General features: G+C 35.7%; 3 protein-coding genes and 1 pseudogene across 3 annotated transcripts; 2 read left to right on the plus strand and 2 right to left on the minus strand.

Annotated features, from left to right (window-relative positions):
• Positions 1 to 4,093: 4,093 nt before the first annotated feature.
• On the minus strand, positions 4,094 to 4,564 carry LOC101893372 (cuticle protein 19-like). The gene is made up of 3 exons (XM_005184924.1): positions 4,547 to 4,564; positions 4,389 to 4,500; positions 4,094 to 4,326 (listed from the first exon to the last, which is right to left on the minus strand). Exons 1-3 carry the CDS (start codon positions 4,562 to 4,564, stop codon positions 4,094 to 4,096), a joined length of 363 nt encoding a protein of 120 aa, XP_005184981.1.
• Positions 4,565 to 6,735: 2,171 nt separating this feature from the next.
• On the plus strand, positions 6,736 to 7,493 carry LOC101893210 (adult-specific cuticular protein ACP-20-like). Its single transcript, XM_005184923.3, has 2 exons — positions 6,736 to 7,183; positions 7,249 to 7,493. The coding sequence occupies exons 1-2, from the start codon at positions 6,766 to 6,768 to the stop codon at positions 7,476 to 7,478; spliced, it is 648 nt and encodes a 215-aa protein (XP_005184980.1). The 5' UTR covers positions 6,736 to 6,765; the 3' UTR covers positions 7,479 to 7,493.
• Positions 7,494 to 10,696: 3,203 nt separating this feature from the next.
• Positions 10,697 to 11,423, minus strand: LOC101893026 (uncharacterized). The gene has a single exon (XM_020037245.2). It carries the CDS (start codon positions 11,389 to 11,391, stop codon positions 11,041 to 11,043), a length of 351 nt encoding a protein of 116 aa, XP_019892804.1. The 5' UTR covers positions 11,392 to 11,423; the 3' UTR covers positions 10,697 to 11,040.
• A 3,790-nt stretch (positions 11,424 to 15,213) lies between these two features.
• On the plus strand, positions 15,214 to 15,695 carry LOC101892857 (cuticle protein 19-like; annotated as a pseudogene).
• Positions 15,696 to 16,966: the final 1,271 nt, after the last annotated feature.

Consider the following 16,966-nt stretch of genomic DNA (forward strand, 5'->3'; position numbering starts at 1 on the left):
ATGGAGACTATACCCAAATCTGGAGCTGCATTGAATATTTTTTTGTAAGGAAACGTGCCAACAACAAAAACTTCGAAATATCAAATTGTTGCCGGCTAAGACCTCCAAAATGCCGATATAGGGGAGATACTCTCATATGAGGGATATACCAAAAAGTGTACATACCTTTTATATTTTTGGCGATGACTTAGACTATTCTGTGACAAATACAGCCGTTGGTTGGTATCTTGGGCCGAAACTTTCAGAAAAAAAGAATGTGGGTCCATGCAATGCTTTTTCAAATACCCTTCCCGGTAAACATCAGATTAAAATTTTAGAAGACTTTTGGTGTAGAAGGTAATCATGATAATCTATACCACATAGTGGATTTTGTAATAGGGAGAAGGAACCGAGGTAGACCCATAGTTACTTTTGAGGATCTTCATAGAATCACTTTCTGAGTCGATTTATGCATGTCGGTCCATTCGTCCATGTGAGTACCAACAAGTAAAAAAGAAGCTAATTTCGGCAGGGCCGAACTTTAAATACCCTCCACCACTTGGAAGGAACTTTAGACATCTTCAAAAAAAGAAACAAGTAAGCAAAGGCTATAGTCGTGCGGAGCCGACCATGTGATACCCTACAACACTACAATATGGTAGAAGTCCCTTTATGTCCAAATCAATTTTGGAAGATTTCACTTTTGAAATTATGTCATAGAGCACTGCCCAGATATTACCCTTAGTACTTTGACCAAGGACATTTGCCCAATATTTACGCACTCCGTCGCGCTGTTAGTTGTTGTGGTCCATTTTACAGCTAAATATAATCCAATGGTCATCCAAAATGCTAGAATTCTTCCCTATCCTTAAATCTCTTCTCAGGCGTATCGATTGGCTTCAATTGTGTGATTAAGAATTTTTTTCTGTTTATGGTTCATTTGAACCCCAATATTTTTTGCGATCATCTCCAAAAGCAAGAGGCACCTCTATATTTCCAAATTTAGACTCATCTATTAGATTTGCTTGTCTACGATATTAGGCTATATTAGTCACCGAAATCAGCATTAAAAAGCCGAAAGTTCGCCTCTTGGGTCTTTCGGATATCGCCTGTGAGTAATGTTGTGTCCTTTGGTTTTTATTTGTGACCTTTATTACGGCTGCAAAATTAGGAACATTTTTAGTTGCTGGTCCATTTCAACCCCTAAATATATTGCGGACAATAGACCCAGCCCTTCTGACCTAACCATACCCTTGAGAAATTTTCGTGAGGATCGGACGACAATTGCAACCTGTATATAATAAACCCAACCTGTGTTGTAAGGTGAAAAAATATTACAAAATATACACTTCAATATTATAAGTCAAATTGAAAAAATCGATAAAAAATATAAATAAATAAAAAATGTCATAAAATACTACAAAATCTACATTAACATCATTATTGACGGATTTTCACGCGATTTTTTTAGATTTTATCCTTTTATGCCAAGAGGGCAATCTGAATTGACAAAATTTGTCAAAATCGGTTCAGCCATATACCGAAATATATACATTGTATATATTTCGCTATATATACCCGATATTTTTACTATCGGCATCGACGTAACGGTCAGAATTGACCTATTTGTCTATTTGTGATTTCGCCGGGATTAAAAATATTCGCGGTTTAATGGAAAATTTGACTTTTATTTAACACAAATGTTGTGGCCTATTTAACACACTAAATATTACCCGATGAATATCAAAATTGGAAGGCTTCTGCCCAGCCCTAAGCTCTAGACCCATGCTAACTTCTTCGTCGATTGGTCTATATTTGCGACCAGTAGAGCAACTGCAAAATCAAGAAATTTTTCAGCATTATGGACTAAACATTGTGCGATCATCTCCAAAAGCAATAGGGTTCTATTCTGGTCCAAACTTCACCTCCGTTCTAAATTTCGTGAAGATCGGGCCGTAATTGCGACCTGTAGAGTGATTACAAATTAACATGGACAGACGGACAGACAAACAGACGGACATACATAGCAAGATCGACTCAGCTCGGCGAGATAGGAAGATCCATATATACTTTCCTATGTGGGAAACCAATATTTCGAGGTGTTACACAATTTTTAGCCCAATCTAATTTATAATACCCCCAACACATAGCGTTGTAGGGTATAAAAACCCCGTTTGGAAGGAACTTGAGACATTTTCAAAAAATAATTTTTCGAAAAATACCACTCTGTGAATATTGTTCCTAAAATAATCAAAATACCAAATATCGGTAGGTATCGTTATGTGGGGGCTATACGAAGACGTGAACCTTCGTACGCAACTTTTTGTCATAGGCTGTAGTACCTATTACGAACTTTAAATACAAAACTTAAAACAATTTCGGTAAAAAGTCGCTAAAATCAATAAAATAGCGAATATCGTTACGTACAATGGTATGGGTGCAATTCGATATCGTGAACCTACATTGACAACTATCTTTTAGTGCAAAAAGTACTTAGAAGGAACTCCTTGTGTAGAATTTGAGACAATTCCATTGAAAAATGTGGCTAAAATCATCAAAATACCGAATATCGGGAGTACCGTTATATGGGGGCTATATGATGTGGTATACTTATATGGGCAATTATTTTTCATGGGGTAAAGAACTCACAAAAACCTCCTTGTGTAGAATTTAAGAAAATTCCAATGAAAAAAATATGGTTAAAATCATCAAAATACCGAATATCGTTATATGGGGGCTATACGATATAGTGAACGATATAGCGCATATTCGAACTTGACCTGCCTGCAGACGTTTTGACTCTAGCGTAATTACAACAGACGGACGGACAGGGCTAAATTGTCTTAGGATTTTGCGCTGGTGAAGAATATATACACTTTGTTGGGTCTAAAATTATTATTTCGATGAGTTACAATCGGAATGACAAACTTAATATACCCTCCATATTATGTATGGTGGAGGTTATAAATATGCCTAACACAAACTGTTGGAATGCCTCTAAATTTTGAAGGAGGTCTTTTCGCTGACGGAGTACCGGGCACTTGTAGTTTAAATATTTTTTGTAATTATTTAATCTATTGACCCGTAATGGTAGAGGTTTCTAGTCTGCCAGATTTGGACCATATCGACAACTTCCTTCACTTTATCTAATGCTGGTAAAAATATTGGGATATGCATATACTGTCAATTTTATGCGTATAATTTGTTAATCCAATTTTAAATCTTTGGTAGGGGAAGTACCAGATAGAGGGGGGCGTCAGATTTCTGGTTGAGAGAACTATTAAGATATAGTTTGAAAAGAAATACTGACTTGTTTCGCAAGTTAAGTGATCTTCTGTTATCAAAAATGTTGAAATGTGTGAAATTGGAAGAGTTATAATTATTTAAAATTTTGACCCAGTGTGGGGGAGGTACCAGAAGGAGTGGTCCGACATATTCCATTTTTACATCTGGTCTTGCCTTGCTAGAAATGGGTGCAAAGTGCCAAGTTTGAAGATAATCAAATTCTCATTTCGCGTTTTATGAGCTTCATGTTTATTCAAAATTGTTATCCCAATGTGAGGGAAGTACCAGAAGGAGTGGAACGATATCTACCTTCTTCACACCTTAGCTAGTAAAAATATTAATATGTGTAAAAAATGAAGAAAATCGGATACTTACAATTATTCTAAATTTTGACTCTTTGTGAGGGAGGTACATGATAGAGTGGCCCGATATTGTCCAGTTTTGACAAACACCACCACCCCCCCTCCCCAAAAACAAAAACCTGAAAGAGATATTGGGATTTGTAAAGTTTACACAAAATTGGATAGTCCTTTTCAGCGAGGTTTCGTAAACTGAATTACTTACTCTGCGCTATCATTATTCATTCTTTGGTTTGATAAAAGTGAGATCTTTAAAATTGACAAATTTTTTTGGTAAAAATCATTATTTTTTATAATTAATATTTTTTTTTCATAATTTCTGTCAACTAACAATCAAACTATGCTCTTATCGTATTTATTCAAATATTTTCAGCAAATATGTTTTTGTGGGCAAGAATATTAAATAAAAGGATTAATATATCTTAAGCCTCATATCGTAAAAAATCCGTCAGAAAATCGTCATTGGTGACCTAATGTAATTTGACTTTGGCATAACTGCTGGCATGTCCATAACCATAGCCATGGCCATGACCATAACCATGTCCTCCATTACCACCTTCCCAATCTCCATGCTGGTGATGATATGTTTCTGGATGAGAGGCAGTGCCCAATTTCGTGACAACAGCATTGAAACCATGATGGTCATCGGCATGATAGTCCACCACACGGGTAGTGCCATCAGCTTCCTTTAAGGTGTAGCTACCTATAAATAAGAAACAGGGTCAAGTAATGAAGACAAAATATTATAAATATTTCATTTCCCACCTTTCACTTGATCACCATCTCTGTGTTCCCATTGATCCTTGACATCACCGGTTTTCGAGTCCTGCACACCATATTCAAAGTCGTATCTGGGATAAGAGTGATAATCGTGTGGCTATAAACAACATCACCACCATGTCCATGACCAGCTCCAACACGACCATAGTTGTTGGCACCATGTCCCAAGACCCAAGAATTTCATATTGATTTGCAAAAATTGAAGCTTGACTGTGAAATGATTAGGAACTGATGCCGTTTACTTGTCGTATGTTGGGTTTTTATACTAAAATAGTTCAATGCATATTTCGAAATTTCGGTTAACCTTTATGACCATGCAATATGTTGGAAATATTCATGTTATAACTTTGTTCCAATTATTTGCCTTTCAAATTTTTATACCCTAAACCACAAGGTGGTCAGGGTATTATGTCTTTGTGCATTTGTTTGTAACAGGAAATAAGAAAAAAGAAACGAGATAGACCCACAGTTCCTTTTGATGATCTGCATAGAATCACTTTGTGAGTTGATTTATGCATGTCAGTCCGTCCGTCTGTCCATGTATTCTTGTGAACAAATTGCAGGTCGCATTTATTATCCGATTGAGATGAAATTTTCCAAACAACATTTGTTTGGCCCAAGGACGAACCCTATTGAAATTGGAGATAATTGATAAAAATTTAGATATAGCTCCCATATATATCTTCGTCCGATTTAATTTTTAATATCAGCCCGAATAGTATGGAATTTTGCACATACAACCAAATCAGTATGCCAAATTTGATCGAAATCGGTTCAGATATAGCTATAGCTCCTATATATATTGTTCATCCGATTTGTTATTTTTTGTCCTCCGAAGCCGTAATATGCACTCTATAACAGCAATATTTAGGGAAATTTATCAAATGCAGCTCAGAAATACCTTTGCTAAATTTTATCGAGATCGGTTCAGATTTGGATATAGCTCCCATATATAACTTCGTCCGATTTACCTTTTATTGTGCACCAAACGTCTAATATTTGCCCAAATGGCACTTATGACCGAATTGAGTCTAGAAGGTAGTATGCCAAATTTGGTGAAGATCGGTTCAGATATAGCTATAGGTCCCATATATATTGTTCATTCGATTTGTTGTATTTGTTACCCACAACCGTAATATGCACTCCGTAACAACGATATTCAGGGAAATATATCAAATACAGCTCAGAAATATCTTTGCCAAATTTTATCGAGATCGGTTCAGATTTGGATATAGCTTCCATATATATATTTTTCTGATATATATCTGATTTCAATACAAGTCCGAATTTAAAAGATACAAATCCTTCGACATATTTAGTCCTTTGAATTTTAAAGTATAATTATAATCATAGGATGTATGGTTGAATTCTCCCATAAAAACTTTTAATTGTTATGTGGAGCTCAACAAAATTAGCAAAGTGGTGTAGGGTATCATAAAATCGGCCCCGCCCGACTTTAGAACTTTCTTTACTAGTTTTTTTTTTTTTTTTTTTTTTTTTGTAAAGAGTTGAAATTATCAATGACTGCCTACATCTGAAATTACAGCAAATTAAACCTTCAACCATAGTGACTAACCCCTCCAATCTCTTGTGCTTCAAAATATTGGGCAGAAATACATACAAAACATCTGTCTAATATGCAAGGATTAAAGGCAAGCGTAAAAAGGATATTAACAAAAGTCTTCGGACGGGAGGATTTTGTTCCCCTATCTGGGTTACCTTCTGCTCCTAAACGTTATTCAGACATTTTCTTGTTTCAATCTTTTTTTCGACATTTTGGAAAAAAATTGAATTTTGTTGCACAATGTAATTAAATTAAAATCACTCAGAGTCGCTTCCTCCCTCCATTCCCCCCCCCTCTCTCTCTCTCTCTCTCTCTCACCCTCTCTCTCTCTCTCTTGCTTCCGGTTAAAAAATTAGTCTTGAGCGCATAAGATTGCTTTTGCGGCTGAAATGAATGTTTGCTGGGACATATGACCATATTCTCCCTCCCATTCGTTATCGAACCCATTAAAATCGGAAAATGTCAATACATGTTAGCTACTAGAAGTTGTGGACTAATATCCAAAATTATTTGCAAGCAGAGATATTACTAACCATGTCATAGACTGTATTCTCATTTTGTTATACCCTAAAATGCAAGGTGTTGGTTTTAACATTGAAAGGTGAATTGCTAACAAAGGGAAAACAAAGCAAAACATGACATATTTAATTAGTTGTAACGAAAAAAGAATAATAACAGAGGTCAGTCGTTGCATTAATATTTTAGTATAAATAGTCAAGACAAAGCAAAACATGTTATCAGTTCCAAATTAACATAAAATAAATAGTTACACCTAAATTTTGAATTTCCAAAATCAATATGAAATTCCTGAGTGTTGGATCCTTTTTGGCATTGTCCGGTTTAGCAGCTGCTGGTAGCTTGCATCATGGCGGATCAAGCAGTTATAGCACGGTAGTCAATCATGGTGATGGTTATCATGGTCAGGGTTGGTCGGGACATGGTGGTGCCGGTTATGACGGCCATGGCGGAGTTTCGTATAGCCATAGTAGTGCTGATTATGGTCATGGTGGTGCTGGATATGGTCATGGTGGTGCTGGATATGGTCATGGTGGTGCTGGATATGGTCATGGCGATGCTGCTAGTTATGGCCATGGTGGCTGGGATCACCAAGATTATCATTCATATCCCCAATACCAATTTGAATATGGTGTGCAGGACTCTAAGACTGGCGATAACAAGAACCAATGGGAACAGCGGGATGGTGATAACGTAAAGGGTAAGAAATAAAATATATTATATGGGAGACATAGTTTTTCATATTTAAAATTTATAATTTAATAGGTAGTTACACCTTAAAGGAAGCCGATGGCACCACTCGTGTGGTGGATTATCATGCTGATGATCACCATGGTTTCAATGCTGTGGTCAAGAAGTTGGGTCAGGCAAATCATGCTGAAAGCTATCACAGCCATGGTGGCTGGAAAGGTGCCTATGGAGGTCATGGTTATGGTCATGGCTATGGTCATGGTTATGGTCATGCCACCAGTTATGCCAAAGTCAATTTGCATTAATTAAATGACAATGGATTGTAGACCGAAATCGGTTCAGTTAAAATGTTATGATCCCACCATAACTTTTTCAGCAAAATCTAAATAAAAATAAATAAATAATTATAAAAATACAAAAAAATTTCAATATTATTTACGGTTTTAATATTCAAGGAACGTATATCTACATCAAAAATACAATTTGAAATGTAAAATAAAATAATTTCTGGTTTCATACTCTACGAGAAGACGGCTTTTGTGATATTTATACCCTACAACACAATGCATTGGGGGTATTATAAATTTGATTGGACCAAAAATTATATAACACATCGAAATATTGGTCCGCGACATAGAAAACTACTATATATGGATCTTCCTATCTCGCCGAACTGAGTTGATCTTGTTATGTATGTCCATCCATCCGTCTGTCCATGTTAATTTATAATACAGGTTAATTAACAGGTCGCAATTATGACCTGATTCTCACGAAATTGAAAATGGAGGTGGAGTTAGGGTCAGTCAATAGAAGCCTAGTGTTTTTGGAGATGATCGCAGAATATTTAATGGTTGAAATGGGCTAAAAAGAGAAACATTTTCCTGATTTTGCTGTAGCTCTACAGACCACAATTATAAACCAATCAACGCGGAAGTTTGCATGGGGTTATAGTTTAGGGCTGGGCAGAAGCCAACCAATTTAAGTTCTCATAGGACAATACTTAGCGGGTAAAATAAGTTATTACTTTTATATCAAAAATACGAAAGTGTCCACTAAACCGTGAATATTCTTTAACCCGGTCAAATTCCAAATACATTAAGAGATCACTTCTGACCATTACACTGATGCTGATAGAAAAGATATCGGCTATATAGCAAAATAGGTACAATATATGTATTAAAGAGATAGATACTAGTTATTCAACTTATAAGTCAACTTATGGTCAATAAAAATTAATATTTTTTGTTATTTTTTTTTTTTTTTCTTTAAAGTTTGTCATATTTTTCTCGCTGGCGATTTTTTCAATTTGACTTACAAGTTTGAATTGTAAATTTTCTAAATTTGTACACTCCTCAACACTACGTTTTGAGGATATTTGTATGTCGCAATTATTGTCCGATCCTCACGAAATTTTGCATGGGAGTAGAGTTAAGGTCAGAATTAAAGCCTATTGTTCTTAAGATGTACATTTAGAGTTGCAAATGGACTAAAATAATTTATTTTTTTCTAATTTTGTTATCGCTCTATAGGCCACAATTGAAAATTAATCGACACTGAATTTCGCATCAGAAGAGAGTTAAGGACAGGGAAGAAGTTTAGCATTTTGGATGACCATTGGATTATAATTAGATGTTAAATAGACCACATCTTTCGTGTAAATTATTTTGAATACTTAACAACACTGCGGAGTGCGTAACTATTGGCCAAATTCTCCGGGTCAAAAAACTAAGGATAACCTCTGGGCAGGGCTCTTTGACATTATTTCAAAAACAAAATCTTCCAAAATTGATTTGGATATAAGGGGACTTCGAACATATTGTAGTGTTGCAGGGTATCACATGGTCGGTCCCGCACGACTATAGCCTTTGCTTACTAGTTTTTTTTTTAATTTTGTCATATTTATCTCGCATGCGATTTTTTCAATTTGACTTACAATTTTGAATTGTAAATTTTCTTAAGTTTTTCTGCACCCCCAACAATATGTATTGAGAGTATTATATACAGGAAACAATTGTCGTCCGATCCTCATGAAATTTTACATGGGGGTAGACCTATTGTTTTTGAAGATGTAAACATAGGGGGTTCAAATAAACCAAAAAATTAAAATTTTCCTAATTTTACAGTCGCTCTACAGGTCGCAATTATCGTCCGATCCCCATGGAATTTGCACAAGAAAAAAGTTAGGGATAGGAAAGAAGTCGAGCATTTTGGTTGACCATTGGATTATACTAAGACTTTTGTGTAAAATTGAGAGAGCGAAAATATAGGCCAAATGCCCCCGGTCAAAAAGCTAAGGGTAACATCTGGGCAAGGCTCTATGACATCAATTCTAAAACGAAAATTTCCAAAAATATATTTGGTTATAAGGGGGGTAGGTATCACATGATCGGCCCCGCACGATTATAGCTTTTGCTTAATTCATTGCAGAAGCAGTTCATTCTGAAAAAAACCTATAATCAAGCCAGTAAGCAACAATAACTTTGATTGGAATTGGAAATTAAGAATATCCAACCTCTTCCTTTAATACCCCAAACACTGAAATTAAAACAAGTTTGAAGGCATTAGTCTGCTTTCCAAGATATGCATATCTTTAACCTAATTACCCTTATTAAAAATAATCAAACTGTCATTATGATTATTCAAAATGTTAATCCTTTTTGCGGCTGGTAAGGAAGGAGTGGGCCAATATTGTTTATGTTCGCACCTAACCTAAATAAATATAAATATTCTGATGTGATACATTTGTAATATATCCACTACTCCATCCACTTCATATATAATTGGGTGTATATTTTTTAAAAAAATATTGAGGTACCGAAAATAATGAATCGATACACACCATTTTTACACTCAGCTAATATTGAAAGAATATATATTGGGATGTGCAAAGTCTTAAGGAATTTGGAAGGTGGTATTTTGTGAGTTGTTAATTAAATTGTTTTCCCTTGGGTGGCTAGGTACTAGAAGCAGTGGACCGATATATCCCATGCTTACGCTTTGTAGATATATTTTGAGATATACGAAATTATAAAAAAAGACTACTAATTTCCTAATGTTTTGAAATCAAAATTAGTTAAAATTTAGATTCTTTGGGGGGGGAGAGGAAATATCAAAGTGAGTGGGCCGATAAGTGTCGTAGAGAAAATATTTAGTGGTGCACTGTAAAAAAAACCATCGGTTAATTTCTCAGCAATTTTTGAGAATTATAATTATTCAACATGTTGACCCCGTGAGGAGAAGGTACCAATAGAATTGACCCGATAAGAACTATATGAATTATGGTTCAACAATTAGATTTGTTGAAGAGATGAGGTATGCAGAATCACTTTTTCAGACAACTCCCCCACAGCTCCCCACACAATTGGTGTATATAAATAAATGGTTATGTTCATTTTTGAACTCAATATCACTCTTTTAACCTTTCAAAATTTCTGTCAATAAACAATCAAACAATATTGAGATTTCAAAATGTCTATATTTTATTAATTCAACTAAGCGAAAATGTATTTGTGCTCAGAAAAATTCTACGAATAACAAAACATATATCCTTTGCCGCATATCGTTAAAAAAATCCATCAGAAATTCGTCATCGATATATTAATGCAATTTAACTTTGGCATAACTGGTGGCATGACCATAACCATGGCCATAGCCATGTCCGTAGCCATGACCATAACCATGTCCTCCATTAGCACCAGCATGATTGGCCTGACCCAACTTCTTGACCACAGCATTGAAACCATGATGACCATCGGCATGATAATCCACCACACGAGTGGTGCCATCGGCTTCCTTTAAGGTGTAGCTACCTACAAGCCAATATAATTATGTAAAATAGTAAGAAATATGTCTATCATATAATTCATTTTATATCTTACCTTGCACATGATCACCATCCCGTTGTTCCCATTGGTTCTTGTTATCGCCAGTCTTAGAGTCCTGCACACCATATTCAAATTGGTATTGGGGATACGAATGATAATCTTGATGATCCCAGCCACCAGCACCACCATGACCATATCCAGCACCACCATGGCTATAAACAACAGCACCATGGCCGCCATGGCCGGCACCACCATGTCCCGACCATCCGTGGCCATGATTACCCTCACCATGATTGATTACGGTGCTATAACTACTAGCTCCACCATGATGCAAACTTCCAGCAGCTGCCAAACCGGACAAGGCCAAAAAGGATCCAACGCTCAAGAATTTCATATTGCTTTTGGAAATTCAAAATTTAGGTGTAATTATTTATTTTAAGTATTTTTGGAACTGATAACATGTTTTTCTTCGTCTTGGCTATTTATACCAAAATATTAATGCACCGAAGTACCTTAAACTGACCTCTGTTATTATTCTTTTTTTGTTACTATTAATTAAATATGTCATGTTTTGGTTTTGTTTTCCCTTTGTTTGCAATTCACCTTTCAATATTAAAAACAACACATAGTATTGTAGGGTATAACAAAATGGCATGGCTAGTTGTATCTCTAATTGCAAATAATTATCAACACTAGTCCACAATTTCTAGTAGCTCTAATATTTTGGAATCCGATCCGATTTTAGTGGGTTTGATAAATGGTGGAAGGGCAGAATATGGTCACATATCCTACCAAACATTCACTCCATCCGCAAAGCAATCTTATGTGCTGTAGACCGATTTTTTCAAGTGGAGCCAGAGAGAGAGAGAAAGAGGGTCAGAGGGGCAAATGCGACTTAAATTTAGTTACACTGTGCAACCAAATTCAATTTTTTTGTAAAAAGTCCAAAAGATTATAAAACAAGAAAATGTCTGAATAACGTTTTGAAACTTGGAGCAGAAGGTAGCCCAAATAGGGCGGACAAAATCCTCCCGACCCAGGACTTTTGTTAATATTTTATGATTCCCTTTAATCCTTGCATTTATCAATTTTAAAGACACAAAGGAGAAGAATTTTTCTGGCAAATATTCTTTCTGACAAGGGATTCATTGAGTGGGTCACTATATATTTCAGAATCTACCGAAATCGAAATGTATCTCTATGTTCGAAAATCAGTAATAATCAAAAATACTGTGAAGTTTTAAATATACATATACATATTGTTTTTAAATAAATATTTATTTTAAAGTCGTATCCCTCGATCAAATTTCACAATATTTTCCCCGTTTTTATACCCTACATCACGAGATGGTCAGGGTATAATGTCTTTGTGCATTTGTTTGAAACAGGCAAAAGCGGACGAAATAGACCCATAGAAAATATAGACCCTTTGAAAATATGCATAGAATCACATTCTCAGTCGATTTATGAGTCCTGTCCATGTATTTTTGTAAACAAAGTACAGGTCGTATTTATTGTCCGATCCAAATGAAATTTTCCACAAGTCATTTGTTTGAACCTTATTAAAGATAATCCGTCAAAATTTAGATGTAGCCCCCATATATACGTTCGTCCGATTTGATTATTTTGTGCACCAAACGTGTAATATCAGCCGAACTAGTATGGAAATAAGTATGCCAAATCTGATCGAAATCGGTTCTGAGATAGCAATAGCTCCCACTTTTAGACTTTTTGTACTATTTATACCCTACAACACTATGTGTTGGGGGTATTGTAAGTTAGATTGGGCCAAAAACTATGTAACACCTCGAAATATTAGTTTCCCACATAGGAAAGTATATATGGATCTTCCTATATCGCCGAGCTGAGTCGATCTAGCTATGTATGTCCGTCCTCCGTCTGTCCATGTTAATTTGTAATCACTCTACAGGTCGCAATTATGACCCGATATTCACGAAATTTAGAATGAAGCTGGGGATAGAGGCAGAATAGAACCCAAGCAGATGATCGCATAATATTTAGGGGGTTGAAATGGACCAAAAACTGAAAAATTTCCTGATTTTGCAGTTGCTCTACAGGTCGTAATTATACACTAATCGTAGCGGAAGTTAGTATGGGGCTAGAACTTAGGGCTGGGCAGAAGTTTTCCAATTTTGATGGTCATCGGGTAATATTTATTGGGTGAAATAGACCATGACATTTGTGTTAAATAAAAGTCAATTTTCCATTAAACCGCGCATATTTTTAATCCCGGCGAAAAAAGGGGCCCCTTGCTTTTGGAGACGATCGCAAATTATTTAATAATGTCCTGATCACACAATTGAAGGCAATCGACACGACTGAGAAAAGAGTTAAGGACAGGGAAGAATTCTAGCATTTTGTATGACCATTGGATTATATTTGGCTGTAAAATGAACCCCAACAACTAACAGCACGAGGGCAGTGCTCCGTGACATAATTTCAAAAGCGAAATCTTTCAAAATGGATTTGGACGTAAGCGGGCTTCTAACATATTGTAGTGTTGTAGGGTATCACATGGTCGGCCCCGCACCAATATAGATTGGATAGATTGTTTTTTTTTGTGCTAAAAGAGCCCGGATTCGGAAATGTTTTTGCATAGAAAATTTATAATTAAGACTGTATAGGGCCTACCTATAGGTTGTTTAAAACATTTCTGCATTAACTATAGGTTATTATTTAGGGTCCATATTAACTCTGGGCAAAAATATTTCCAAATCTCTCCGCCTTTTGGGGTAGCCCCATATGAAGGTACGGCCGATGTCAGGTAGTCGAAAGGCTGGTATATGGAACTGTCATTGAACTTGTCAACTTGCTACAAATATTTCGAAATCGTTCCAGATTTTTGAACGGCACTTTCCAGCGGAATTAGCTACAATTTGATTTTTTTGGGATTTCACTGAGCTTTTTAACACTTTACAAAAATTTCGAAATCAGTCCACATTTTCGTGCAGACTATAGACTTCCGTATAGCGCCCGAATCAAGTATTAGTGGCAATAAAATTATGTCTTGTAAAATTTGGTACAGTGGGAATTTTGACAATTTTTTTAATTATTATTTTTTAAGTATATAAGTAAGTATATTATGAACAAGGAAGAAAGCAGCAAATTTGGCCGGGCCGAACCGTAAATAATTTTAAAAATAAATCCGTCGAAAATTACCATCCAAATGAAAACAGTTATATGTGGGCTATACAAACACGTGGACCTACACAGAGCATTTTCCCTCATAGATTGAAGTACCCATTACGAACTTTAAATACGAGATTTGGCAAAATTCAATTGAATAATGTCAACAAAATACCGAATATCGTGGGGTACGTGCAATCTTCGAACTTGACCTGTCTGCAAACAAAATACTGATCTCTAGCTTCCTATTTTAATTCATTTTGACTCTAGCGTGATTGCAACAGACGGACATACGGATGGACGGACGGACAGGGCTAAATCGTCTTAGAATTTCACGCTGATCAAGAATATATATATACTTTGTTGGGTCTAAAATTATTATTTCGATGAGTTACAAACTAAATAACGACTTAATATACCCTCCATACTATGAATTATGGAGGACATAAAAATAGGTTTGAACAATTTCTTAGAGGGTTGTCGATAATATATTGTTGCTACAAATTAAATAAATTCAAGCTTGTCACATTATACTCAAAACGTGCGATTTCAATAAATTTAAATTGTTATTTCCAATATATGTAGTCGCTGGGTTTACAAGTGTAGGTTATCACATGGTCGACATTGCCACATAACAGCCCTTTTTGCGTCTTTCCATTTTTATGTGTCCCACAAATATTTAAATACCAAAATTTGAAAGACAAATTTTCCGCAAGCAAATATTTGAATATTTCCTACAACTAATAACACATTTTTTGGTCATGAAGTTTAAGTAAATTTTCAAAATATGCATTTCACTATTTTAGTATAAATACCCAACATTCGGCAGCTAAAACGGCATCAGTTCCTAATCATTCTACAGTCGAACTTCATTTTTTACAAATCAATATGAAATTCTTGAGTCTTGGTTCCTTTTTGGCCCTGTCTGGTTTGGCAGCTGCTGGAAGCTTGCATCATGGCGGAGCAAGCAGTTATAGTACAGTAGTCAATCATGGTGATGGTTATCATGGTCACGGTTGGTCGGGACATGGTGCCAACAGCTATAGTCATGTTGGGGCTGGTTATGGACATGGTGGTGCTGCTTATGGTCATGGCGGTGCTGCTGGTTATGGTCATGGTCATGGTGATGATCATCACTCTTATCCCAGGTATGACTTTGAATATGGTGTACAGGACTCGAAAACTGGTGATGTCAAGGATCAATGGGAACACCGCGATGGTGATCAAGTGAAAGGTGGGAAATCAAATATTAATAATATTTGATCTCTTTTACATAATCAATTTTTTATTTGTAGGCAGCTACACCTTAAAGGAAGCTGATGGCACAACTCGAGTGGTGGACTATCATGCCGATGACCATCATGGTTTCAATGCTGTTGTCACAAAGTTGGGTACCGCCTATCATCCTGAAACTTATCATCAACATGGTGGGGCTTATGAAGATCATGGCTATGGTCATGGCTATGGTCATGGCTATGGCCATGGACATGCCAGCAGTTATGCCAAAGTTAAATTACATTAATTTACCAATGACGATTTTTTGATGGAATTGATTTCACGATATGCGGCTATGGATATATATGTTTGTTATTTGATGAAGTGTTCTGCCAACACCTGTGTATTAGTTGAAAATAGAACATTTTTAAGTCTGAATATAATTTGTTTAATATTTTATAGAAATTATGATATATTAAAATTCAATATTAAATCTAAATATAAAGCGGACATTTTAAATATAAAATAAAGCACTCAAGGTCTATTAAGACATAGACTTTGAGGATTTAAAATAATAGGACTTATTTACTTCGAGTAATATTTAAAACCATAAACAGCTTAAAAATGACCTTTGTATACCATTTGTGGCGGATATACCAGAAAGGGTGATCTTGCACATCCTATCTCTACATTAGATCTATTAGTTGCAAAAATGTTGCAATAGCGCAATCAGTTCGCATTTTATGAGTGTTACGACTAAACAAAATGTTGACGTCAGCAAAAATTGCCTCACTTCACCCAAGCCCGAGACAAATATTATAACTTCCTTAATTGCATATCATTTGTGGGGAGATACTAGAAAGTATGGTCCCGCATATCCCACCTTTTTATACCAGATCTAACCCTCGCAAAAAGATTGCAATGTTCAAAGTTTGAAGGAAATCGGGGATTTAGTTCGTATTTTATGAGAATAATGACACTCAAGCTATTGGCTCAATTAAAGGCAGGACTATAATCTTTGCACATCCCAATATTTTTTATCAGTATTATATTATATGTGAAAATAAAAAATGTAAAACAGCAGTATGTTCGTCCGGGCCGAACTTTTTAATACCCTCCACCATTTGGAACGAATTTGGAAATTTTCAAAAAAAACATCCGTTAAAAATTCTGTTAAAAATATCGAATAAAGCCATTATATTGGTTTCTATACGAGGACGTGGATATTCATTGGCAACTTTTGTGATAAGCCATTACAATATACAAAAACGAAACTTGAAAAAAAAATCCGGTGAAAAATATAGTTAACATGGTAAAGAGGTACTGACATATGGGGGCTATACGAAAGCCTGGGAAGAGGTACCGTTTTATGGGGTTATATGATATCGTGGACCTATATAGACAATAATCTTTCAGGGGGTAAAGTACTCAGAAGGGAATCCTACTGTGGATTATCAGCAAATTTCATTTGAAAATGTGGCTAAAATCATCAAAATATCCAGTATCGGCGGCACCATTGTATTTTTGATGATATCGTAGCCCTATATAGACATTTCTCTTTCACAGAGAACTCCTTGTATAGAATTTCAGACAATTCCATTGAAAAG

The sequence above is a fragment of the Musca domestica genome, unplaced genomic scaffold (genome assembly GCF_030504385.1).
Source record: "Musca domestica strain aabys unplaced genomic scaffold, Musca_domestica.polishedcontigs.V.1.1 6, whole genome shotgun sequence".
Classification (NCBI taxonomy): Eukaryota; Metazoa; Arthropoda; class Insecta; order Diptera; family Muscidae; genus Musca; species Musca domestica.

Excerpts from the sequence above, each read along its gene's own strand:
- LOC101893372 (XM_005184924.1), bottom strand. Across the intron at positions 4,327-4,388 it reads AGATGGTGATCAAGTGAAAG|GTAGCTACACCTTAAAGGAA; the intron begins GTGGGAAATGAA and ends TCTTATTTATAG.
- LOC101893026 (XM_020037245.2), bottom strand. The coding sequence starts at position 11,391 with ATGAAATTCTTGAGCGTTGGATCCTTTTTGGCCTTGTCCGGTTTGGCA.
- LOC101893210 (XM_005184923.3), top strand. The coding sequence starts at position 6,766 with ATGAAATTCCTGAGTGTTGGATCCTTTTTGGCATTGTCCGGTTTAGCA. Across the intron at positions 7,184-7,248 it reads GGATGGTGATAACGTAAAGG|GTAGTTACACCTTAAAGGAA; the intron begins GTAAGAAATAAA and ends ATAATTTAATAG.